Raw genomic sequence first — 24736 nt, forward strand, 5'->3', positions numbered from 1 at the left:
TAGTGCAAGACTGTGTTAAGGAATGGTAGTTTCATGGATTTGGGGTGCGAGGGAGAGCTGCCTTGTTTCTCTGGCTCTCTATCTGCCTGCAGCGTCGCAGGGTAAAGATCCCACCCCCACCCCGTCTTAGACTGTGAACGATTCCCCACTCACTGGCACTGGCGTGAACCACCAGTGGCTCACACTTAGATGTGGCCTAACTCACACAGATTTCCTCGCTGGCATCAATCAAATGTGTGACCAATCCAGCACCCCTTATGGTCTCCCTGAACCCTGCCAGGAGTGGGTCCTGAGCACAGAGCCAGGAGTCAGCCCTGAGCACTGCTGAGTATGGATGAAGAGTGAGCGGGTGTGAGGGGTGCTGCGGGCGGGTGTCTGAGTCAGGCCCACAGAGACAGCTGTTCAGCTGCGTCTCTCAAGCCCCCAGGCTGGGCTCATCCCCTCACAGGGAGCTGAGTAGGGGTCCCCTACTGGGCTCTACCAGGACCTCCCAGGTGGCCTTGACAGCCAGTGAGGAAGTTCCAGGCTGACCCAGGGGCTTGTCCTGTGGCCTCTTGGGGCCCAGGTCCGCACCCTGGGTGCTGCTGCTGCCCCTGCACACCCAGACTCTGTAGAGGCTCCCTGGTGGCCCCTCTGGGGTCTGACCCCCTGCAGTTCGGCCACCCCCCCACGGGCAGTGTGGACCAAGGGCCTGGGGACATGTGGGGGATCAGCCCCCACCCCGGTTACGGCCAGCAGGGCGGCAGCCTCACCCCAGAGCACAAGGTTTTAAGGTCCACGCCCACATCTGCTGTGAAAGTGCACCCCTGGCCTTGTCCTGAGACATAAGCAAACGTCCATCCCCAGCACTGCCCAGGCCAGGTGAGTCAGGACCTTGCTCCGGGGGTATCACCCCCCAGCAGGTGTGGACTACGTATCCCAGCATGGTCAGTGGCCCCAGAGAATCTGAAGCATGGACTGTGTGTGGTGGCAGGCATGGATGTGCCCCAAGGGAAATCCATGGGCAGTGTGTGTGTGTGTGTGTGTGTGTGTGTGTGTGTGTGTGTGTGTGTGTGTTGGGTGGGTATGGACAAGCCCTTGTAGGAGCCGTGGACTTGGGGGGTGGGGGTGCATGGTAGGGAGGTGTGGACATGCCTCGAGTGAAATCCATGGGGGATGCGCGCGCGCGCGCGTGTGTGTGTGTGTGTGTGTGTGTGTGTGTGTGTGGTGGGGGGGTGTGTAGACGAGCCGGTGTGGGACCCATGGACTTGGGGAGGGCAGGGGTGGATGGTGGGCAGGTGTGGACATGCCCCACATGAAATTCACAGGCCCAGTGTGTGTATGTACGGGGTGGACCAGCCCTGTGGGGCCGTGGGCAGTGGAGGGGGCGAGCCCAGGCGTGCCGGGTGCACTCTGTGGGCTGGGGGGCGGGCCCGACGTGCGGTGCAGGGGCCATGGCTGTGTGTCCGGCCAGCTCCTTGCAGGCGCAGTGGCCTGCTCACCCGGCGGGAAGGATCAGCTCCCTCCCCCGAGGTTCTCACTGTCCCCCGAGAGGGTTCTGGGCGTGACGGGAAGAGAAGCCGACTTATCACCGGCACCGACCGGCTTGCATTTGCCTGATCCACTTCCCCTTCCTGCGACGGCAGCTGTCAGTCCCGAGCGTGGACGTGGGGGCCAGCAGGAAGCGGCCCCTGACCCCCCTTGGCTTCTCAGGAAGGAACTGACCTGCATCTGAGGACGGGGGCCAGCAGGGCGCCTGGCTCGGGACTCGGGTGCCATTGTCCAGAGGCCTGGGGCAGCTGCCCCCACCTGCTTCCTCCCGGGGACAGCTGAGACCTGCGCTACCCGGATGTTGGTGCCTCCTCCTCTAGGAGCGGGGACGGGGCGGCCGGCAGCATCGGGACAGGCGCTGTGGGCCTGATGGGCTCCTTGGGGTCAGCTCTGTCCTCAGCGGAGGCGAGGGCAGGTGTCTCCTCTCCTGGGGTGCAGCCGGCTGGTCCTCACAGCCCAGGAGTCCTGCGTGGCTGAGACCCCCGGTGCCTCTGGGGTCACTTGGCGGGCTGGTCCGAGGGCACCCCTGGGGCTGTTTCCTGTGAGAGGCTAAGTCCACCCTGCGGCCATGCTCCCGCTGTCCAGCACTGTCCACAGCCTCCCTCAGGGTCCAGGCTCTCCTAGCTGGCCCTGTCTGAATCTGCCGCTGTAGCTGGTCTGGAAGCAGGCCACCTGCGCCCACGGCAGGCCACAGTCAGAGCAGGGGCCCGGGAGGGAGGGAGGAGGGGCCCGGCTGGAGCCCACACAGGGGCCGACCAGCCGTTCCCATGCGGGGGTCCACGGGGGCTTGGGGGCGGCCGGGCAAGCCCCCAGTGCATGGTGTCAGCTCTACCCCTGTGCACAGGGCAGGCACCTGAGGAGCCCATGGTGTTCCTGGGGCCTGTGGGTAGAAGGGGACGGAGGACCGGTGCCCGGTGCTTGGGCCTGAGATGCTGCGCGTGGGGGTCAGCAGGGACACATCTTCTGTGATTGATGATGAGCTCCCGCTGTAAGTGGGGATGGGGAATGGGGGATAAGGGGGGTGGGGACTGAGGGGGACGAAGGGTGAGGGGGTGGGGGATGAGGAGTGGGGGGGATGGGGGAGGGGGAGGGGATGAGGGGTGGGGTGTGAGGTGAGGGGCAGGGGATTTGGAGGAACGTGGGGGTGAGGGGCATCCCTGTGCTGGGGTCCCTGCTGGCCAGCGCCTGTGAGCAGACTGGGGAAGGGCCCCGGGGTGGGGAGGCCTCCGGCAGGGAGCAGCCTCAGGTGGACGCTGCGTCTTCGTTCTTTGGTTTGGGGGCCACACCTGGCAGTCTCGGGGATCCTTCCTGGCGGGAACCAGGAGACCATATGGGGGGTCGGGGATGGACCCTGGGCCGGCCGTGTGCCAGCCAAAGTCCCTCCCCACCCCACCTGCACAGCCTCTGGCCCTGCCCTGCATTCTGGCCCAGAGCCCGTCCAAGGCCACAGCCCCTGGCCAGACCCCCGCCCCCACCTGCTGCCTCCAGCCTCCGAGGGGCGGTAGCAGCACCTTCAAGACTGACCCTCGCCCGGTGACCTGTCCAGCCTGAATGGGTCTGGGCAGTGCTGAGCCAGACAGGGGATCCCAGTGACAAGCCCCCGGAGCTCATTTCCAGGAGTGTTGCAGCCCCAAGAACGGCGGTTCCTGGGCTGCCCCGGCTGCCACTCTCCGCCCGCCGGCACCGAACTCGGGATACTCTGGGTTTCCTCTGCCGTGTGGGCTGTCAGGCTTGGGGGAAGCCCCCCGAGGCCTTCCCGGGCTCAGCACCTGCTCTGTGGCCAAGCCTCCTCAGACCGTTGGGGGGCATTGCTGAACGTCTGTTTCTGCACATGAAGCGGCCAGGTGGGGTGGGGGGTGAGGTCCAGGCCCCAAACCTGGAGACACATGCCGCCCCATGTCCGTGTCCCCCGATGCGGCCGCGTGCCCCCCCCCCCCCCCTCCGCCACACACACACACACATACACACTAATGCTGAGCTATGAGAGTTGCCTTCTTCCTGCGGGCCCCGGGGGGTGTTGCTGCTCTACCTGTTCCTGGACCACTAGGTGTCCGGTCACACCAGAGGTCCGGGAGGACAGCTCAGCAGCACCAGGCCAAGCCGGACTGGCCGCGTCCTCCAGGGACCCTGGGCCAGCCGTCTGGGGTCACCCCGAGCTCCAGGTGCAGGGCCAGGGGGCCTGGTTCGTCCTGCAGCCCCTGCTGTGTTGGCACAGATGCAGTGCCGGGAGGAGCGGGCTGGCCCCCAGCCCAGACGCCCCTGTCCATCTTGACTCCCAGGAAACCCCGGTGACCCCAAAACATGTCTGGCCACACAGAGCGTCCCTGCACCAGCCACTGGGGTAGTGGCTAAAGCGTCCCCCGGTCTCTGTCCCCCCTCAGCCTGCGAGGGAAGGGAGCCCAGAATATTCTAAAGGAGGGCGATGCGGGCCGGGTTGGAGAGCCCTGTCTTCAGACCCCTGCCCTGGGGTGACAGGGCTGCTGCGAGCTGCAGGCAGAGAGCCGCTGAGACGGGCTGTGTCTCCCCTCACCGAGTTCCCGCAGGTGAGGGTCCGCAGGAGTGCTCTGTGACGCCTCCATGGGGGAGAGACGCCCTGCAGGTGGGCGCCTGCCTCCTCGCCTGTCCCTGTCCCGGCTTCTGCTCCCTTCCTGGGCTCCTCCCACCCGAGTCCCGGCCAATCACGTCAGGGTGGCCGTGGCTGCAGGGCTGGGGACAGCGGTGCGTCCCCTATGCCCCCTCCCGTCTGAGGGGCCGGAACACCCCACACAGCACCTTCTGCTGTTTGTTCCTGAATTACCCGGCCGGCCCCTGCTCCTGTACCCGCGTGACCCTGCGCCCGGTCGGCTCCCTCCCTGGCCGCCTGCACCAAGACGCCACCCAGGGGCAGCTGTTTCTCAGCCCAGGCCCCTCCTGCACCCCAGCTGCTCCTGGGAACTGTCCCCGAGGTGTGTGGGAGGGCGCAGGCGCCCCAGTGTGGACAGGAGACCCGAGTGTGGACAGAGTCGCGTCCATGCCATCTCTGAGGCCGGGCTGGGTACCCGTCGGGATGCCTCATCTCCGTGTGGTCTGGCCCGTGAGCATGCCGCCAGCTCCTCCGTGCTGGTGCTGCCTGGGGGGCCCTGCCCAGGGATGGGGGGTCCCAGCCCAGTGAGCACGAAGGCTAGAAGCAGAGCAGCGGATGTGCTGTCGGCTGGGGGGAACCTTCCGGATGCTCCCGCTCTGGTATTCCCAGCCCTCAGAATGCTGCGACCGTGTGCCCCCTCTGGGACGGGGCCCCCTCCCCACCAGACCCCGTGACGAGCTGTCCCCTCCCAGGGCCAGAGCTGGGCTGTCACCCCATCCCCAGAGGCTTAGCCCGTACAGCTGCCCCCGGCCCGCAGCGCCTGAGCCCCCCGACCTCCCTGGGAAATGCAGGACAGCACGTCAGCTCCGGGGGCTTTGTCACCCGGCTAGTACCGGGCCCTCAGTGCTGAGGGGAGGGACCTGGGTGGGCCTAGTGTCGGGCCGAGAGGCTCTTCCTTGTCTGGTCCATGTACTTTTCAGCGTGGACCCTGCTTTGTGAGCAGGGGAGGGCCCCCCGTGGTGGCCAGGCGACTCCTCAGGAGACCAAAGCCGGCGTCAGCGCTCCTCCTGGGGCTGGCTGAGGTGTTGGGGGGCTTGACCCCGCCCCCTTACCCCCATTCCCGATATTCCCTGGAAAAGAAGAGATAGCCCCGCCCCCCACCTCAGTCAGGCTGCATCTCCTGCACCCCCATCATCCCTGGCTCGCCCCTCTGGCTTCCCCCAGGACTCTGCATCCCAGGGCTCGGGTACAAACGCGGGTGGTGGGGTTCTGGGGGACAGAGCCAAGGGCTGTTGGGTCAGGGGTCTGCAGCCTTCTGTCGAACTGTGGCTGATGCCAGGCCAGGCCAGGTCCTGGTGCAGAGTGCCACGCCCAGCACACGAGTCTCACCAGAACCCAGAGAAAACGCGTGAACACAAGGCTGGGCTGTCGGGGGTGCCTGTTCTCTTGATCGTGCACCACAGCTGTTCCGGGTGTGCGGGTGTGTCTGTGTGTGTATGTGCCTCTGTTTCTGTGTATGTGCCTCTGTGTTTGTGTGTGTATATCTGTGTATGTGTGCGCGTGTCTGTGTCTTTGTGTTTGTCTATCTGTGTGTCTGTGAGTGTGTTTGTGTGTGTGTCTGTGTTGGTTGCTTTGATACCTGGGAGCTACCAGGTCACCCCCAGCAGTGCTGGCCCTCGTGGGAGGCCATGGGCTCTGGGGATTGAACTTGAACCTCTCCCTGCCACTCCCCCCCAGCACTGCCACTGAGCCGCGTTCCCGGCTCCACAGCACTGAGAGCAGAACCGAACACTTAGAACAGGTGTGGAGACCTCTTTCTCCGCCTTTTCCTCCTCCCCCGCTCTCCCCTGCCCCAGTGAGACCACGGTGAGCGTGCCATTGTTGAGTGAGGTTTATATCTCCTTAAGGGGAGGAAATAACAAACTTAAGCTTGGCTGGGCGCGGGAAGGGCCCCAACAGTGTTAATTTATTGATTATTATTTTTTTAATTTTCGCTCAGGCGGGGCCTCCAGGGCTGCCTTGGGGGGTGTGGGGGGGGGGGGGGGGAGATGGGGCCCCGGGCGGCCGGCTCAGCTCGGTCATCACTGTCCTTCCTCCCCACCCCACAGGCTGCTGTTGCCACCGGAGGGGCCATGTGACCAACGTCCAGATCCTGACTCCCCGCGCGCGCAAGAGGATGTGAGCGGCCGTCCGGACGTGTTCTGTGCGCAGCCTGCCCTGCCCGGCCTCGCCATGCCCGCCAAGACCCCCATCTACCTGAAGGCGGCCCACAAGAAGGGGAAGAAGTTTCGGCTGCGCGACGTGTTGTCTCCCGACATGATCAGCCCCCCGCTGGGCGACTTCCGCCACACCATCCACATCGGCAAGGAGGGCCAGCACGACGTCTTTGGGGACATCTCCTTCCTGCAGGGCAACTACGAACTGCTGCCCGGGGCCCCCGAGAAAGCCGCCCGGGGCCCCCTGCCCGGCCACGAGTTCTTCCGGGCCAACAGCACCTCGGACTCGGCGCTGCCCGAGACGCCGTCCCCGGTGCTGAAGAACGCCATCTCGCTGCCCAGCATTGGGGGGTCGCAGGCCCTCGTGCTGCCGCTGCTGTCGCCTGTCACCTTCCACGCCAGGCAGGAGGCCCGGGCGAGCCGTGTGCCCCCCGGGCCCCCGCGGGCGCCCCCGCCCGGGCCCTCCGCCGACGTGTCCTGGGCCTCCAGCGGCTCCGCGTCGCGGTCCAGCCAGGGCAGGGACAGTCACTCGTCCAGCCTGTCCGAACAGTACCCCGACTGGCCGGCCGAGGACCTGCTGGACCCGCTGCCGGCCCCTAGCCCGCTGGGCCCGGGGAAGACCCCCTCGCAGACGTCCCTCTCCGACCTCACGGGCTCGCTCCTGTCCTTGCAGCTGGACCTGGGGCCCTCGCTGCTGGACGAGGTGCTGAACGTCATGGACAAGAACAAGTAGCCACAGAAGGAGAACAAAGTCCCCCGTAGGCCGGCCCCCTCTGAGGGGCAGGGCGGGACACATGGCCGTGCTGGCAGCTGAGAGACGGGTTTCCTCGAGAATGTTCCTACAAGACTCACTTTCCTTGTTGTTGGGAGACCCTCCTTCCCCCGCCCCCCAGAAAACAAAAACGGTTGAAAAGCAAAAAAACCCACCACCTCCTGTCCTCGGGAGGGCGTCACACCCACCACGAATGCATCCCCGGGTGGGGCTCATGACCAAGGGCTGCGGGAGTCGCCTTCCGGAGACCCGACCCCCAACATTTTCTGCACGACGGGGCGTCTCCTTGCGCCTCTTTTTTTTTTTTTCCCTAGACTTTTTCTAGAGGGATCTGCCGGGTTCCGCGCGGCAGACGCTTCAGTGTTACGACTTTCCTGTTTCCACACGGGGCTCTGGGTGGGGGGTGGGTCCGTGGAGCTTCCCCCCTGTCTGTTGTATCTACTTTATCGCGGGATCCACAGTGGCCGACACGCTGGTATGACACGAGCGAAGTATTCCCGTTATTAAGTTATTTTTAAAGTTAAAATATATTTTTATGTGCCTTTGGCTGCAGAGTCTGCGTTTTCTGGCTGGCCCTCGTGGCTGTGTCGGGCTGGGGGACACGGCAGGTCTGGACACATCTCCTGCTCCTCGGCCTCTCTTGCCTGTTGTCCTGCCCCGACTCCTGTCTGGACCGCAGGGTCGAGGCCACGCCTTCCTGCGTTCCTCTGAAGACTCGGGCTCCCCACACCCATGCTTGGGCTGTTTCAGCATAGTCCCCGCCGGTGTGGCTGGTGCTTCATCCCGCACAATACAGTCCGAGCCGCACCGGGTGTCTGTGCGTCCCTTGCAGCTGAGCTGACGGACGGAGTGCAGGGCTGGCGGGGGGAGGCGTCTCCGGGGTCCCCGGAGGGGATTGCTCTGTCCTGGCTATTCCCAAGGGTTGAGGCTCCAGGTCCGGGGAGCATGGGGGTCTGGGACCGGCTGTGTGCTGGGGCGGTTTGGTGAGCACCTCTGGGGCGTCTTCCTATGCGTTTCTTCACACGTGGGCTAACTCTGGGGCTTGAGTCCCACCACTTGACAAGTTTTCGGGCTAAGAGCCCACATGGACACAAAGATGTCCACTCTGCCTGCACAGTGCCCCCAAACTCACCTCCCTTCAGCTTTGACGTGCTTGACCTGCTGGGTGCCACGGGGCTGTCCTGACCTTGGGAGAGCCCAGGGCCTCAGAGGAGGGTTCATGCAGTGGAGACCCCTCTGGCCCTGGGCCCCCTCCGTCCCCGCGGCTTGTTGCAGACCTGCTGGTTTCTCTCGGGTTCTGTGTGCCCTGGGTCCAGCCCCCTCCTTCCCGGCTGTCCAGATGGGCCACTCAGTCGGGGGGGCCACAGGTGAAAATTGCCTCATTGAGGCCACGGTGTGGGAGCTGACAGAAGGAAATGACATCAGAAGGGCCACGGCAGGGACGAGGCTGAGGGCTTCCCGCACCCTGCGGGGTGGTCATCCAGGACAGCCATGTCCCGAGTCCAGGCACGGCCGCTCTGGGCGCCCCCTGGGAACCATGATTGGGCCCCTTCCCCCAGCACGAACCCCAGGAGCGGCCGCTCTGATTGGTAAGGGCTCGTGTCCCTCTGTGCCAGCTCAATTGCTGAACTCTGGCTGCCGGGCACCCAGCTGGAGGAGATTGGAGGCCCTTGGACTTGTGTGGGATGCTGGGCCTGCCCGCATGGCGGACTAGCTGTGGCGAGTCAGCCTGGCTTCTATCCCCCCCAACTGCTGACACGCAAACACAGGGTCACCCATCACCACCAGCCGGGGCTGAGTCACTGTCCTCAGCACAGAAGGGTGGCCTGCGCACGCCTGCTTGTCCCTGCGCTGTCTGCGTTGTCCCTCCTACTCTCCTTCCAGACCCTCAGCAGAGGCGCCCCAGTCAAACCTTGATGACGTTCTAGAACATTCTGTCACCTGTGGGTGCTGGCTCGCCCTCTGAGGCAGGGAGGCCGGGGCAGGGAGGGTGGGCGGGGAGTCTCTGGGAAGGAAGTGGGCGCAGCAGGCTGAGGTCACAGGGCTCTGCCCAACATGGGGTTCCCTTTCAGGCCCTGCCCACCCTTGAGGTCACGTCTGGACCCACGGGTTGCTCCCAGGGCAGCTTGAGGCCCCACATGCGGTGCTTGGGGAAGGCGCGAGTCTCATGACCTGGCCAAGTCCAGCTTCCAGAGCCAGTTGGCAGATGGCCACTGAGCCCCACAGGCACGAGTGTCACTCGCTGTCCCCACACACGCCATTCTGGGGACACGGCGGGGTCTCCCATCTGAGGGACGCGAGTCTCGGCCGACAGCCCCGGAGGCCCTTGTGCTTGCTCTGAGGAGCCTTTTCTCCACAGCCTGGGGCTTGCTCTCGCCTCCTCCCTGGGGACCCCCGGCCGGCTGCCTTCAGAGAAGCCCCCGGTGCCCCCTGGACAGGGGCCTCCCTTAAGCAAACAGGCAAAAGGTCCCCACCATCATCACCAATGCTGCCACGGCCCCCAGGCCCTGACACCCCAGCACTAGGAAGAGGAGTGGTGCCGCCCCCCTCCAGGGAATCCCGTTCTGGAAGTTTCCAGGAAGCGGGCCTCGGCATTCTGGGGTTCTGGGAATCATCCGGCCATGAGAGCCCCAGAACGGGGCAGCGGGAGACCCACTTCTGGCCCCTACACTACGCTCGGCTTTTCCAGAGGGGGCAGGAGCGCGGGGTGGGGGCTGGGCTAAGAGAAGCCAGGGTGGGAGTAGTTGGGGACTCAGTCTTCCCGGCTGCCCCTGCAAACACCCAGGCTCAAAACTGACGTCCGAGATGCTCAGGTTCAGGCCGCGGGAATGAGCTCCACTGCGTCAGTGCTCCCTCCCCGTGGAAGGTTCTGGAGTTCGACCACAGGACTGGGGGTGGGGAGTGATGAGGAAGCAGCTCGAGTCACCTGCTTTGTGGCCAGGCCATTGGCGCCATGGTGGCCTCCATGCATGCGGGTTGGGAGAGGGGCTTCCCCAGCCCGCTTTGCCCAGGCTGGGTTGTCATTCGAGGCGCAGCGGTAGGGAGGAAGCCCCTCCGGAAATGAGACCCAAGTATCCCTGAGATCTGCAGAGTGGACCAAAAAGCCCCCCACTTTCTCCTGAGGTCTCCACAGAGAGAGGCCAGAGCTGCTCTGGGGCTGGGCCGGGGGTGACTCTAGCTGGGACCCATCGTGTGGGACCCCCAGCCCCGCGTGCATGTCTCCTACGTGAGAGCGTGAGAGTCCACGGGGTCTGATGTCTCCACGGAGAGGTCGGACCCTTGGGGTGTGCTTTACCCCTGGGCTCACAGTGGAGTCAAGAACCTGGCACTCGGCTGCCTCTGCTCACATGGGGCAGGGGGGTGGGGAGGGGGCTTGACACGAACCCCCAGAGGGGAGAAAGGGGGACTGAGGTCTCTGGGGCTCCACCAGCTGACACACCCCACGGCTGACCCGAGTTGGGGGAACCTGGGGCTGTGGAGACGGACCCCTAAGGCTGGTCTTGGGCACCCAATGGTCTGAGACAGGAAGTGTGTGTCTGGACCCAGGGGGGCATCCCGGGGAAATCTGGGGTCCAGGGGTGAAGCCCGGTGCCTGGCAGCACCACCCCACCGTCTGACCCAGGGCCTGAGGATGGGCTGCTGCAGAAAGACCCTCGAAGGTGACACAGACCTCTGCCCACAGCCTGGGGCACAACCAGGCAGCTCATGTCATTGGCGGTTCTGTGGTGACCTGCTCACCACGCAGGACCCGGGACAGAGTCCACAGCGGCCCGACACAGCGGCTCCGGCTCAGACATCCCAGACGCTGCGTCAGGGAGCTTGCCTGTGCGGGCCCAGACAGCATTCTAGAAAAACCCAGAGGGCTGGACCCACGCTGGCTCTGCACAGGCCAATGAGCTCCTCGAGTGGTTCAGATCATGCTGATAAAAGTTTCATGACACTCACCCACACTCAATAAACATTCAATAAATGCGAGCTATTCCTACCACGTCTCAGACCTGCTGGCCTAAGGTTTAGGTGGGCTCGACCCGCCCCTGGGGCTCCCGTGGGCCCCCAGGATAATCCCAGGGGTCATGGGTAAACATTGCACACCTGTGGGGCATGGCGTGAGGTGAGGGGCCAGCTGGCGGGACAGAGGCCCACAGGAGAAGCATGGTGAGCGGAGGTGGCACACACCGCTCTGGGGTGCACTCACCTGGGGCAGAGTGTCACTAGCTGCAGCCAGCTGCCCCTGCTGGGAAGAGGACAGTGGCCTGGCAAACGGCTCCTCCCTTGAATTCTTCCACAGCGTCAGTATTATTTTTAATAGTATCTTTCTGGGGTTATTTTCCATCTGAAAACTACTGCCATGGTTGAAATGTGTGCAAAGAGGCTGATATTGCAGGGGCGTGAGTGTGTCCAAGAAGTCAAAGTTCCCCACGCACTCAGCTCCCTGTCGTGGGCACACAGATGGGGAGATTTGAGAGGCTGCAAATCGAAGCTGGCTTTATTTTTTATTTTTTTTTTTTTTATGTAGGAGTACTGCTATTTATTCAGCCACTGATTAGCCGATTGAATTGGGCATGAACTCCACCTTACTTTTTTTTTTCATAATTTAATTTATTTTTCTTATTATATTTATTTATTGAATCACTGTGGGAAAAGTTACAAAGCTTTCAGGTTTAAGTCTCGGTCATACAATGATCAGACACCTTTCCCTTCACCAGTACTTATTTTTCACCACCAAGAACCCCAGTATACCCCCCTCCCACCCCTCCCAATGCCTGTGAGGCAGATGATTTCTACTTAACTCTCTCTACTTTGATTACATTCATTATTTAGCCAAAAGATGCACCATTATTATTTAGAATCCCCCCCCCCCGCAACAATCAGAATTGCTGAAAATCACTTCACTTAATCACTTAATCCCCGTTATTCATCGATTTATTCGAGCGGGTGCCAGTAACGTCTCCATTCATCCCGGTTGCGTGCTAGCGTAGCCCAATGGTATCTGTTCGTTTTAGGAACATGTAGAGCCTCAAACCGATCATTTAGGGTCTTGACGAAGAAGTCTGACCATCTTATAGGTGGGCGTCCACGTGATCTTTTGATGTCTCGTGGAATCCAATCAGTAATGGCTCTAGTCCAGCGGTTGTCTGTAAACCTCATTACATGTCCAGCCCATCTGATTTTTGATGTCTTGGCAAATGAGACAGTGTCTCTGATTCTTGAGCGTTGACGAAGATCAGAACTCCGGATTCTATCTCTCATTTGAGTGAATCGTGATATTCCAAGCATAGTTCTTTCGATTCCTCTTTGAGAGACCCGAATAGTGTTCTCATCCTGTTTTCGTAGGGTCCAGGTCTCTGAGGCATATGTTAATGCAGGAAGAATAGTGGAATCAAAGAGATGTGCTCGTAGTTGGAGGTTCTTTGTCCTTTTAGTTATTTCTTCAATGCTCTTGAAGGCATTCCAAGCCGCTCTCTTCCTCCTGCGTAACTCAGGTGCCAGGTCATTCATCATGTTGATTTCTCGACCTAAGTATATATAACTGTTGCATTCGGAGATGGTGGTTCCGTTGAGAGCGAATGGAGCGTCAGGAACAAGGCTGTTTCTCATAAACATTGTCTTCATAAGATTCAGCTGTAGTCCAACCTTTCCACACTCACGGTCAAAGTCCGCAAGCATTTGTGCCGCTTGGCTGATGTTTGGTGTTATTAGAACGATGTCATCAGCAAAGCGGAGGTGGTGTAGTTGCCGACCATCTATCTTCACTCCCATGTTTTCCCATTCTAGTCGTCGCATGATGTTCTCGAGGGTGGCACTGAAGAGTTTTGGTGAAATGGTATCACCCTGCCGAACCCCTCTCTTGATATGGATGATTACTTCTTTGTAGAATGGTGAGATCTTGGTAGTGAATCCGCAATAGAGCTCACGAAGGATCCTGATGTTTTGAGTTTGTACGCCCTGATTGGCTAGGGCTTCCATGACCGCTTCCGTCTCAACAGAATCAAAGGCCTTCTTTAAATCAATGAATGTTAGACAGAGCGGCATCTTGAACTCCCGAGATACCTCAATGAGCTTGGTTATTGTGTGGATATGGTCGATGGTACTGAATCCTTTTCGGAATCCAGCTTGTTCACATGGTTGTCCTTCATCTAGTGTTCTGCTAATCCTATTCAGGATGACTCGAGTGAATAGTTTGTAGATGACAGACAATAGGCAGATTGGGCGATAGTTGCTAATGTCGTGGATGTCTCCTTTCTTGTATAGTAGTACAGTCTTGCTGGTTTTCCATTGGGATGGAACCTTGCATTCAGACAGGTAGCGTGTGAAGAGTCGAGCTAATGTATTGATGAGTACTGATGGTAAGTTCTTCAGGTGTTCAGGTCTGATCTTGTCTGGGCCAGGTGCTTTTTGTTTCTTTACCGACGAGATGGCATGTTGGATTTCGGAAGGGAGAACATTGGGAACGACATATCCATCATGTGGTATGTGGTATGTGGGCAAGTGGATGTGGCTATTAAAGAGATCTGAGTAGAATTCATGAATAATCTTCTCCATTGCCCTTCTGGAAGATGTGATAGATCCATCATGATGTCGGAGGGCAGTCATCTTGGTTTTGTAGTTGGTGAAGGACAGGCGGGCATTACGAATGTTTTTTCCCAGCTTCTGCTGCATCTACCAGTACTGCTGCTCTCCTGTTTTTGAGGTCATCCTTGATGGCTTTTCTGCACTGTTTTGCCAGTTCGGACGTTTGCTTGTGGTTGCCTGAGGCACGTGCCACGCCACGTTGGCGAATAAGTTCAAGAGTGTTCGAAGAAAGACGGTTTTTTGTGGTTATCTCTCTCTTGGTATTCCTTGCACAATCATGGAGGTGCTGAATCATTCGATCGTATTCCTCATCAATGTTGTCAATGACGGCATCTTCCCATGTTGCTGCAACAGAGCCAAAGAGTTCCCAGTTGGTGGTTGTTCTGGGAGTCTTCTTCTTAAACCTTGCATTCTTTTCTCCTCGTTCTGTGAGGTAGAATTTTGCACGAAGAAGACGGTGGTCTGATCCCGTTTGGAATTTTGGGACAACAGCAACATCGGTTAGGCAAAACCGCCGATTGAATATGATGTGGTCTATTTCATTGTGGAACCGTCCATCGGGAGACTCCCATGTCCAACGTTTAGATTCAGCCTTTTGGAATTGTGAGTTACCATGGAAGGTTTTGGTTGACATGATGAACTCAGACAGTCTGTCACCTTGTTCGTTCCATTCCAGGCCATGGGTTCCGATGTGGAGTTCATCGACTGATCTTCTTGGTCCTATCTTGGCATTAAAATCACCGACAATGATCTTGTAGAAGGTGTGATCTTCTTTATAGAATTTCTCCAGCTCCATGTAGAATTTCTCAGTTTCTTTTTCACCATAACTGGATGTTGGTGCGTAGACAACAAAGATAGAAACTGCCGGTAGTGAGCCACATTTATTCAAGTGTAATCGTCCGATTCGGGTTGTTAGGCATTCAAATGAATCAATGCTTGTGACTAAGTTTGTGTTGACAAGGATACCGACACCACCGACGCCTCTTTTATCACATGTTCCAAAGAACAGTTCTTCTCCAGTGTCGAAAAGAGCATGATGGGATTGATGTCTTCTCGTTTCGGTCAGACCAATGATGTCGTACTTGATCTTTCGTGCTTGTACCATAAGGTCTTCAATGGATGCAGCAGATGCCAGCGTACGAGCATTAAAAGTACAGACAATCATTTTTGTTTTTCTGCGTTTTGGCAGCCCATGTCTGCCTTGGTGTTTTATCAGCTGAAAAGGCAATGTGAAATACTTTGTTTTCTATAGCTGGTTATGAGAATCATATAATGTCTTTCGTGGCTTTCGCAGCCGCGCAATTTTGGATTTCTGCAAAGAGCCAGATAATTACGAGATTGGTTTCTGTGCATCTGGCGTTATGGCTGTGCCGGAGAGCCACTTGTGGGGGGCAACTCGTGACCTCGGTAGGGCGTGAAGGATGAGCCGGTACCGCCCCCCTTCCCATGAGACTGTGCAGTTGCCCCGTCACTGCCCAGCTTATACCTGGCTTTCCTATAAGCTCTGAGGTGGCAGCCACCTTGCTGCTGCCGGGGGTGGGGGGGGGGGGGTAGGGGGGAGGTGGCGGAAGGGAGCAACACCCTTTCCCTTCCAGGGAGGCATGGCGCCGTAGTTAAACGCATGGTCCATTCACTTTTCTGCCGCAAGCTGCCGGGCTCTGGATTAAGTCCCTTTGCCTCTGGAACCATGGCCGTGCCAGAGAGCTGCTCATGGTGAGCGAGGTGGCACTTGTGACCTCGGTAGGGCATGAGGGAGGAGCTGGTACCGCCCCCCTTCCCATGAGACTGCAGTTGTCCTGTCACCTCCGGCTCATACCTGGCTTTCCAATAAGCTCTGAGGCGGCAGCCACCTTGTATGCAGTCCAGATGCATTTGTGCCAAAAGCCACTGGGTTTCGAGATTTGTTTCTGAGTCTCTGGGATCATGACCATTAATCAGCTTGATCAGGAGCCAGAGAGGCCATTTGTAGGTGGCGACTTGGGGTCTTGTTGTGATGGGGAGGAAAGGGCGGGTTCCCCTTTCTGGCCCCCATCTGGTGAGGCCCTGCATGTCTTGCCACTGCAGGCCCAAACCTGACTGTCCAGTGGCCTCTGGAGGATGGTGGTCACCGGGCCGCCAGGGAGAACAGGCCAAGGCACGAAACCTATTCCCACCTGGAGTGGCCCAGAGCCAGTAACCTACTGCTGGAACAGGACACATTTCTGCCAAAAGCCTTTGGGTTCCGAGATTCACTTCTGAGTCTCTGGGATCATGGCCATTAAGCAGTTCGATCAGGAACCAGAGAGGCCATGCCTCCAATTATATAGCTGAGCCGGAGGTGGTTTGTGGGTATATCTCCCACATACCTAACTTTTGGCCATTTACTTTCTTGGTAAACTTTGCCCCAAGTTTTAGGGGTCTGGCCAAAGGCACAGCAGCAATTTTGGGGTATCTGGAAGTCTGACGGTGCCATCAGGCTGCTGATGCACTCGCCTCACAGGTACAGATTGACCTGCTGGCAGCACCATACCCCCGCTAAGTTGTCTTTAAAAACTGGTTTTTAAGAATGCCCAGAATGCCCGATGGCTGCAGGCTGACCGGGGCCGAGGTGCGAAGCTCTGAGGGACCCGCAAAGGAGCCTCAGCACCCCAAGGCTCTCTGAGCCATTCAGGGACAGCTCTGGGGTCCCCTGCTGGCCAAGTACCTCTGGGACCAGCCCTCAGGTCCCTGTGCACCCTGAGACCCCCAAATCACCGTGCATTATCCTGGTCACAGCGTGCCTTTAAAATCTCTGTAAAATCACTTCTGCCCATCAGCTCTGCCGGCACCACCAGTAACAGCGTTTCCAACTTGGCTCCCGATCTGGCCAATTCTTGGGGTTCAAAAGGATTCCACATTGTCAGACGACCTTCTGGGGCCCAGCGGAGGCCAGGTGAGGCCAGTGAGGTAGGGTGACCAGTGGGCCGCTGAGGAGAGAGCCGACCCTCCTCAGGACGATGAGTCTGTTCCCCTCAGATGTGGGGAACGAACGTGGGTCTGGAGGCCTTGCTTGGGGCCGACCCAGGACACTTCCTGTCTGCCTGCCTCGGGCTGGGGGGGAGCGCAGAGCACAGCTGGGGTGCGCAGGAGGTGGGGAGAGAGTGGCCGGGCCACACGCATTCCCAGGGTCCCTCGATCCAAGCTCGATATCCAAGCGCAGGGGGTCACGGCGTCTTGCATGGGCTGGAGGAACACAGCCAGGCCCTGCCGCCCATCAAGTTTTAGGCAAACCCAGTTTTACAGAGAAGAGCTGCAGGATTCCTGGGCTTTCCTCCGCTGTCCTGCTGCTTCTGGCTGGGATGAGGTCCCCGGGGCTGGAACAGAAACGGGCACAGCTGTGCCCGGGCCCCTGCGCCCTGCCCTCTGACCCCACTGTGGCTGCTGCCTGTGAAATCACACTTGCTGTCCCGGGCCTGGCAGGGGGCCTGAGACTGGGCACGAGGCCTCATTCCCTGCAGGGCCCTATTTATTTATTTATTTATTTTAAAATTTTTTAATGAAACACCGTGAGGTACAGTTACAGACTTACACACTTCCGTGAATATGTTTCAATCACACAATGCCCAAGTGCCCACCCCTCCACCAGTGCCCATTCTCCACCACCAATGTTCCCAGTATCCCTCCCGCCACCCCTGCCCCTTCCCACCCCTTTCCTCTGTGGCAGGCACATTCCCTCTTACTCTCTCTCCTTTTGGATGTTATGCAATACAGGTATTAAGTGGCCATCATGTTTGGTCCATGGTTTACTTTCAACACATGTCTCCCATCCCGCACGGGTCCTCTAAGCATCCTCCTGCAGGACCCTCTTGGCTGGCCTCCTGGTGGTGCCCGGTGGGTAGAGAGGAGAGCAAACGTCTGGGGTCTCGCTCATAAGCACCAATCAGAGGCACCACTGGCCAGGCCTTATCCTAGCCCAGTGCTCCCCCATAGGGCCACCCCCAGTTCCTTCCCGCTGGGGCCTCACGCTGTGGATTTGGGGGAGACGGGCTTCAGCCAGGTACCCGCTTAGGAGATCATCAGAGATAAAAGGTTCACTGGCCTAAATCAGGGAAGAAGAACCAGCAATGTGCTGCTCCGGGTTGGGGCAGGGAGTGAGCCGGCCCGGGTTCGAGCTCATCTAGACCTTGTAGTGAAAGCGGCCACTTCCAGGTCCGGTGCCTGTTTCCTCTCTGTAAGGCTGAGATGGTCCCCTGCTGGGCTAAGCGGGAGCAGACGGCCATGAGGAAGGATGGCAAAGGGCTTCAGGACTCAGCCCAGAGACCCCAATTCCCCCTTTTGCTCCCTAACGCCCCCGCCCCTACTCACCCTGTGCTCTCAAGTTAGGCAGGTTCTGTGGGAACCCGGGAGTGGGTGTGCTGACGGGGGTCCTCTGGGAAGTGGGGTGCCTGCAGCAAGAGGAGAGTGACTGATCGTTTCTGGGGGAGGGGCCCAGAGAATGCCCGGCACAGACACGGAGCTCGTGCCCTTGGCTTCGAGGTTCCTGCAACCAGCCCTGGGGACTGAGCCTGGCCTCACCCCGGCCTCTCCCCTGCACCCCACAGGTAGGCAGGAGGTCCATCGCGTCAGGCAGGAGGAGGCCGGGATAACAGGGCCCTTTCCCGGGTCCCATGACCAGCCCTGGGGTGTGCCAGGCTGTGAGCAGGCCAGGGTCACCCCCCCACCCCCCAAGTCCCTTGGCCTGGAAGTGCCCGTGAAGGCAGGAGACGGGGTCCTAGGCCAACCAGGGGGAGGGGCTGCTGGCACATCCAGCCCTCAGGATGTCCCGTGTAGAGCAGGGGTCCCAGCCCTCAGGGATCCCCCAAAGGGGCCAGGAAAGCACTTCTGCTCAGGACTTGACCCACCACCTTCCTCTTACCCACCTGCCAGAGACGGGATTGCAGAGAACAAAGCTCCGTCTTCCGGAACCTTCTGCAATGTGACCACCAGGCAGAGCTGTGGCCTTCAGCATGGCTGACCGACCGTGCCCAACTGCAGACACACGCAGTCCTTGTCCTTTGGTCACGTTTCCAGTTCTGCCTGCGCCTCACCTGGGGTCCTTGTGGGAGCCGGAGGAAGGTAGTGTGTGGGGGGGGTCCTTTCCTACCCTACATGTGTGTGTGCATGTGTGCATGTGCACACGTGTGTGCATGCATCCATGTGTATGCATGTGTGTGTTTTTGTGTGCATACAGGTGTATATGTGCACATGTGCATAGATGTGCATGTCCATGTGCATTCCATGTGTGTGTGCTTTTGTGCATGTGTGCTTGTGTGTGCTTGTGTGTGCTTGTGTGTGTGCATGTGTGCATGTGTGTGTATGCGCGTGTGTGTGCATTCACGTGTGTGTGTTTGCGTGATTGTGTGCATAGGTGTGTGCATGTGCATGTGTGTGTGCATTCGTGTGTGTGCTTGTGTGCATGTGTGTGTGCGCGTGGGCACGTTCTGCCCTTGACTCACTGTGAAGGGGGAATTAGTCATGGTTACTGAAAAAAGAGCATATACAAAGTATCAGGCATGAGATTGCTTTTCACTAAAAATCTGAACACCCACGTGAGACCAAATTTGTAAATATTTGCTGTAAGTTATGGTTTAAAATATTGGCTTCCTAAGCAACGTTGCTGCCAAAAGACTTCCCACATGCCTGCCCTGTGCTCTGGCCTGCGGCTGCTGAAAAGCCTCTCCAGCAACAGGGCATGGATAGGAGTGTGGAGGGGGAGGGGAAGGGAGGGAGGGGGAGAGAGGGGGAGGGAGGGAGGGAGGAAGGGAGGAAGTTAAGGAAGGAAGGAAGGAAGGAAGGAAGGAGGAAGTTAGGAAGGAAGGGAGGAAGGAAGGAAGGAAGGAAAGATGGAAGGAAGGAAGGAAGGAAGGAAGGAAGGAAGGAAAGGAGAGAAAGGGAGGGAGGAAGGAAGGGTTTTTAGTAGATAGTGTGGACGTGGGCTGCTCCTCTGGGTTTCCTAACTGAGGTGCTACTTGGGAGATGTTTATCTGCATGAAGTTGGCCGTCCCCACCCCGCACCCCCAGCAGCTCAGCAACACTTGCAGCTGCAGGAGGTCACAGGAAGTGCGTCCGGGTCATGAACCACTCATTTCACTGCCCTTTGCTGCTGTTGGTTTTGAGCCACACCTGGGTCACTCCTGACTCTGTGCTCAGGAATTACTCCTGCGGGTGCCCAGAGGACCATAGGAGATGCCAGGGATCGAACCCGGGTGGGCCACGTGTAAGGCAAGCGCCCTCCCCACTGTACTATCACTCGGGCCCCCATCTCAGCATTTTTGTTTGTTTCGGGGCCACACCAAGCAGTGCTCAGGGTTTACTCCTCGCTCTGTGCTCAGGGATCACTCCTGGCGGGACTGGGGGACCCACGCATGGTGCCAGGGATGGAACACGGGTCAGCCGCGTGCGAGGCAAATGCCTTGTCGGCTGTGCTACCACTCCACCACGCCACAGCACTGTCTCCTCATTCATTTACCCCTCTGCTCCCCACCACAGAGTCCCTTTCCCCCCAGCCTGTGACTGCATGGCCCCCCTCAGTGAGGATGTGGGTGGCAGCCTGGCTCAGGCCCGTCCCCTGAGCCTGCAGTGAGAGCCAGCGGCCACCTGGCTCCGGCAGGAAGATTCCTGAAGACTCTGCCAAGTGTCCGTTCGGAGGAACAAAATCTGTCCAAGGCGTCCCCTGGGCCAGCGCTGGCTCCACCGCGACCCCCAGCGCCATGTGCTCCCAGCCCTCCCCCTCTGTGCCCCGCTGTGCCCTGGAGCCCGCCTGCCCTCCCCTCCTGGCTCAGCTGCAGGAAGGAAGACGCATCTCAGGCTAAGCCCTGCAGCCTCCATCAGAAGCAAGACCCGCTCAGGAGCCGGGTCTCCATAGCTGGGAAACGCAGACCCAACACCACCACCGGGACGCTGCAACGGGCCTGTCCAGGGCACGGGCAGGGGCGGGCACACAGGGACACTGGTGGTGGGATTGGTGCTGGGATACAGCATGCCCCAAATGCATCAATCACTTTGTAAGTCACAATTCTTTAGTTTCAGGAAATCCATTCAACCCAACCGCTTCAGGATTCAAACCAGTGCTCTGGTGGGCTGGTTGCATGGCTGGGCGGCCCTCAGAGCCCCGAAGCCTGGCGCTCGGCCTTATCTCCTAGGGATCCTGGTGAGCACTTTCCTCAGAGCAGCTGCCCTGCACAGTTGTGGGGCCTAGTGCGATTCTCCCCTGGAGGAACTCCTGTCTTCCCTTGCCCCAACTTCTCCTGACTATACCCCCAAATTCGCCCTGGCGACTCCAGCCCGGGGACCCCCTACATTTAAGTGCTGTGAGGGGGGCGCATACATCCCCGCAGGACCTGCCCGAGTGCCAGTGTGCCCGGCTGCTGGTCCTGAGGCGAGCAGAGTTTCAGGGCTGTTGTTCTGACCGGCTGGTTCACCCCCCAGCAAACCCGGGGTCCTCCCCGCGGTCAGGCACAGGGAGAGCGTCGCCCCTGCCCAGAAGTGCTTGTGGCCTTGGAAGGAGGAAGCCGGCCCAGACACAGGTGAGCTTTAATCCACTGTGAGAAGGATGGTCAGAAACGTGAGCACCAGGCACAGAGCAGGACTTGTCTCAGCACCAGAGAGCCAGAAAAGGCCCTGAGGGATGCATAGGAGTTCCTGGAGGAAGGGTGCTCTAGGTCGGAGAGGAAAGTTCTGGTTCAGAGAAATCTCAACAGTTCTCTGAGACCAGGAAGTGCCTTCTGGAACAAAAACGATTACAAAGCTGCGGCTTGGCCAGAGGGACAGACAGTCCAGTGGGTCGTCGGCACTTGCCTGGCACATGGTCCTCTTAGGTTCTATGCCCTGCAGGACTCCTGCGTCAGGAGTGAGCCCTGAGCATCACCAGGCGTGACCCAAAACACAAACAAACACAGTCACTGCAAATCTGCTTTTTTTGGCTGTGGAGAATCCAACGCATGTTGGAGGTTGTTGGTCCCCCAACGCGTCCTCTTGAATCCCGGCCCCTTTACCGATGAAGAACTCGCTCTCTGGAGGATGTGCTCCGGCTCTCGGCCAAGCCACCAGAGTGAGACTCTGCCCTCACACCCCAGGCCACTGGGGATGGGCCGCAGCCTGCGTGGGAGACAGAACATCTGCCGGGAGGGGGGTGAGCTGTAGAGGCAGCCACCGGGTCTGCGGCCGGGGCCCCTGCTGCGGCCTCAGCTGCCCATGTGAATGTGAGGAGACCCAGGCTCAGGCCTCGGCCTGCCGGGGGCGTCTGGCGGGAAATCTCCACACGGCGTTCTGGGGGAGCTGGAGTCAGGGAAACTTTAACTGCACCTCACCGCCCACAGAACAAATCCTGGCGTCGTTTATGGGTTTTTTTCCCTGAGTGTATTTTTGTTTTGGCCCACGCCATCTGAAGTACCCGAAGCTCTTCTCTCTTCGTGTTTTTCCTGGACTAGCAGACTCGGTGCTGCTACTAAGGAGCGTTTGAAAGTGCCTGACGCATGATCCCACACTGTCCTCACCCACCCCAGAGCTCTGCTCAAGGCGAGGGGGCCAGGGGACGGGAGGGGGAAACTTCTGGAAGAGTTTGTTACTTGCTCCCAAGGAAAGGGCCCCTTTCTCGACGGGTTTCACTCTGGAAGAAAATGGTGCAGAAATGCTATTTCCCAGAATGTTCCTGACACGGAAACGACAGCCCCTGTGGCCTCGGCTTCTCATCCTGGGACCCCACTCTCATGTCTGCTCACACCTGGGCAGGCCTCTTGCTCCCATGCCTCCATTTGCAAAGCCAAACATCCACTTGCATTGAAAAGTACCTCCCAGGCTCAGATCAGAAGGAAGTCATGAGACTATTTTCACAGGCGTGAAAACGGCTCTGGGACCCCCCACGCTGGGCTAAAAAAAAAAAAAAAAAAGAAAAATCACATGCTCTAATTCTCTCACTTCCGCTCTGGGCCCTGCCTTTCCCAAACAACCAAGCCCTTCAAATCAATTAGTGCCATCCAGGCTGGAACATTTTTTTTTTAATCCCAGGCGATATTTCCACTGCGCCTGCCACCCCCTGCCTTTCCCCACCCCCCTTCCTGGGGCTCCACAGAGAAAGCTCTGTGTGGTTCACAATGCATGAATTCTTACTGCTTGCAAGAAATTATTTTTGGAGGTATCATATTTTAATATGAGTTTCCATTAATCCTTCCCCACCACCCCCTGCTCTCGGGGGCGCCCCCTCCCTCAACAAAGCCCTCACTTCAGAGACTGGGCCAGACAGGCCGGCACTGTTCCTGCCTGGGCTGCAGTACCCGGGTTTCACAGGCTCTGCAGCTGGCAGGAGCTGGGGAATGGCAGGCATCCTGGCCCTGCACCCGCCAGGGGATTTTCCAGAAATCGCCGCCGCCTTTTGAAATCCACATGGTGGGAAGGCAGCTGACCCAGTGCTTGGTGTCCTGCCTGGGTTCGCAGGACAGTGGAGGCCTCGGGCCAGAGGGAGGCAGGCTGGAAAGAAAGGGGGCCCCAGGCCAGAGGCTGTGCCAGTAGGAACCCACAGCAGGGAGTCGCTCCCTTTGCCACAGTCACTTCTCGCGTCAGGCCCGGGATGAGCGCCGGTGTTTGCAAGCACTGTGCCGAGGCGCTGAGGCACTGCTTCCTCCCATGGGAGGAAGGACAGGATGTGAAGATGGTGATGGTGATGATGGTGGTGAGGGTGATGGTGGAGATGGTGATGATGGTGGTGAGGGTGATGGTGGAGATGGTGATGATGATGGTGATGATGGTGGTGAGGGTGGCGAGGGTGATGGTGGAGATGGTGATGATGGTGGTAAGGGTGATGGTGGAGATGGTGGTGAGGGTGATGGTGATAATGGTGGTAAGGGGGGTGATGGTGGAGATGGTGATGATGGTGAGGGTGGTGATGAGGGTGATGGTGATGATGGTGGTGAGGGTGATGGTAGAGATGGTAATGAACATGAGGGTGGTGAGGGTGAAGATGACGGTGGTGATGATGGTGAGGGTGTTGAGGGTGATGGTGGAGATGGTGATGGACATGATGAGGGTGGTGAGGGTGAAGATGATGGTGATGATGGTGGTGAGGCTGGTGAGGCTGGTGAGAGTGATGGTGGAGATGGTGATGATGGTGGTGAGGGTGAGGGTAAAGATGATGGTGAAGATGGTGATGGTGGTGATGCTGCTGATAGTGATGGCCATGACATGACAATGGTGGTGATGAGGATGATGATGATGGTGGAGTTGGTGATGGCGATGAGAGAATGGTGGCCTGTGGCAGTGCTCACTGTGGGAAGGAAGCACTGCTATTCGTCCAGTCACTGATGTGAGACCTGGGCTTCCCTTACCATCCAACCCTGCACCCCACCCTCACCTCACTCAGCCCCTCCCCAGGGACCCAGCATGATCACATGACCTGAGTGACCTGTGATGCTGGCACGTGAGTGACCACTGCCACGCCATGTGCTCCTTAGGAAGCTCAGATGCTGGGGGTCCCCGCAGAGGCTGAAAGACCCCACAGAGGCCCTGGGGATACGGAGCCCCATCATCTAGTCTGACCGATGGGGGGGGAGGGGCAAGGCAGCTCCCGTGCAGCCATGCTTGGCCAAGGACGCTGGGAATTGGGGCGGAGGCTGGGCACTGGGATGAGCCTCACCCCAACGAAACGCGTCTGTCTGTCTGCCTGGGGCCTGGTGCTGCCCAGGACTTGAACCCGTTACAGACACACTCAGCGGTGACAAATTCATTCTCTGCCCCGCTCTCTCCACGTGTGCGGGTGAGGCACTAGGCCCTTCCTGGGGTGGCAAGAGCCTTAGATGGGGCTCCATATGCCAAGCCTTCCGCAGGAGTGGGCGCACCCAGGGGATGCCATGCTTGCAGCGTGGGTCCAGGCTGACTGTCTGTGCACACAGGTGTGGGTGCCCAGGTGGGGGCAGGGACACGTGTGTGGGTGGGTGGGGGGGAGCCAGGGTCCAGGTCAAAGGCACACAGACCAGTTCCAGCAGCAAAATGGTGGAATCAAAGAGGAGCTCGGATTCAGCCTGAGCTTCCCTGAGCCAAGACCAAGCCCTGCCCCTCGGGAAAGCCAGACCTTGTGTGTGTGTGGGGTGGGGG

The 24736-nt window shown here is 59.0% G+C and overlaps 1 protein-coding gene across 1 annotated transcript; it reads left to right on the plus strand.

Moving 5' to 3' along the window:
• The first annotated feature begins 6267 nt into the window (after positions 1-6267).
• Positions 6268-7073, plus strand: CDC42EP3 (CDC42 effector protein 3). Its single transcript, XM_056110692.1, has one exon. The coding sequence runs from the start codon at positions 6326-6328 to the stop codon at positions 7040-7042; it is 717 nt and encodes a 238-aa protein (XP_055966667.1). The 5' UTR covers positions 6268-6325; the 3' UTR covers positions 7043-7073.
• Positions 7074-24736: the final 17663 nt, after the last annotated feature.

This window comes from Sorex fumeus, unplaced genomic scaffold (genome assembly GCF_029834395.1).
Source record: "Sorex fumeus unplaced genomic scaffold, SorFum_2.1 ptg000010l, whole genome shotgun sequence".
In the NCBI taxonomy this organism is placed as follows: domain Eukaryota; kingdom Metazoa; phylum Chordata; class Mammalia; order Eulipotyphla; family Soricidae; genus Sorex; species Sorex fumeus.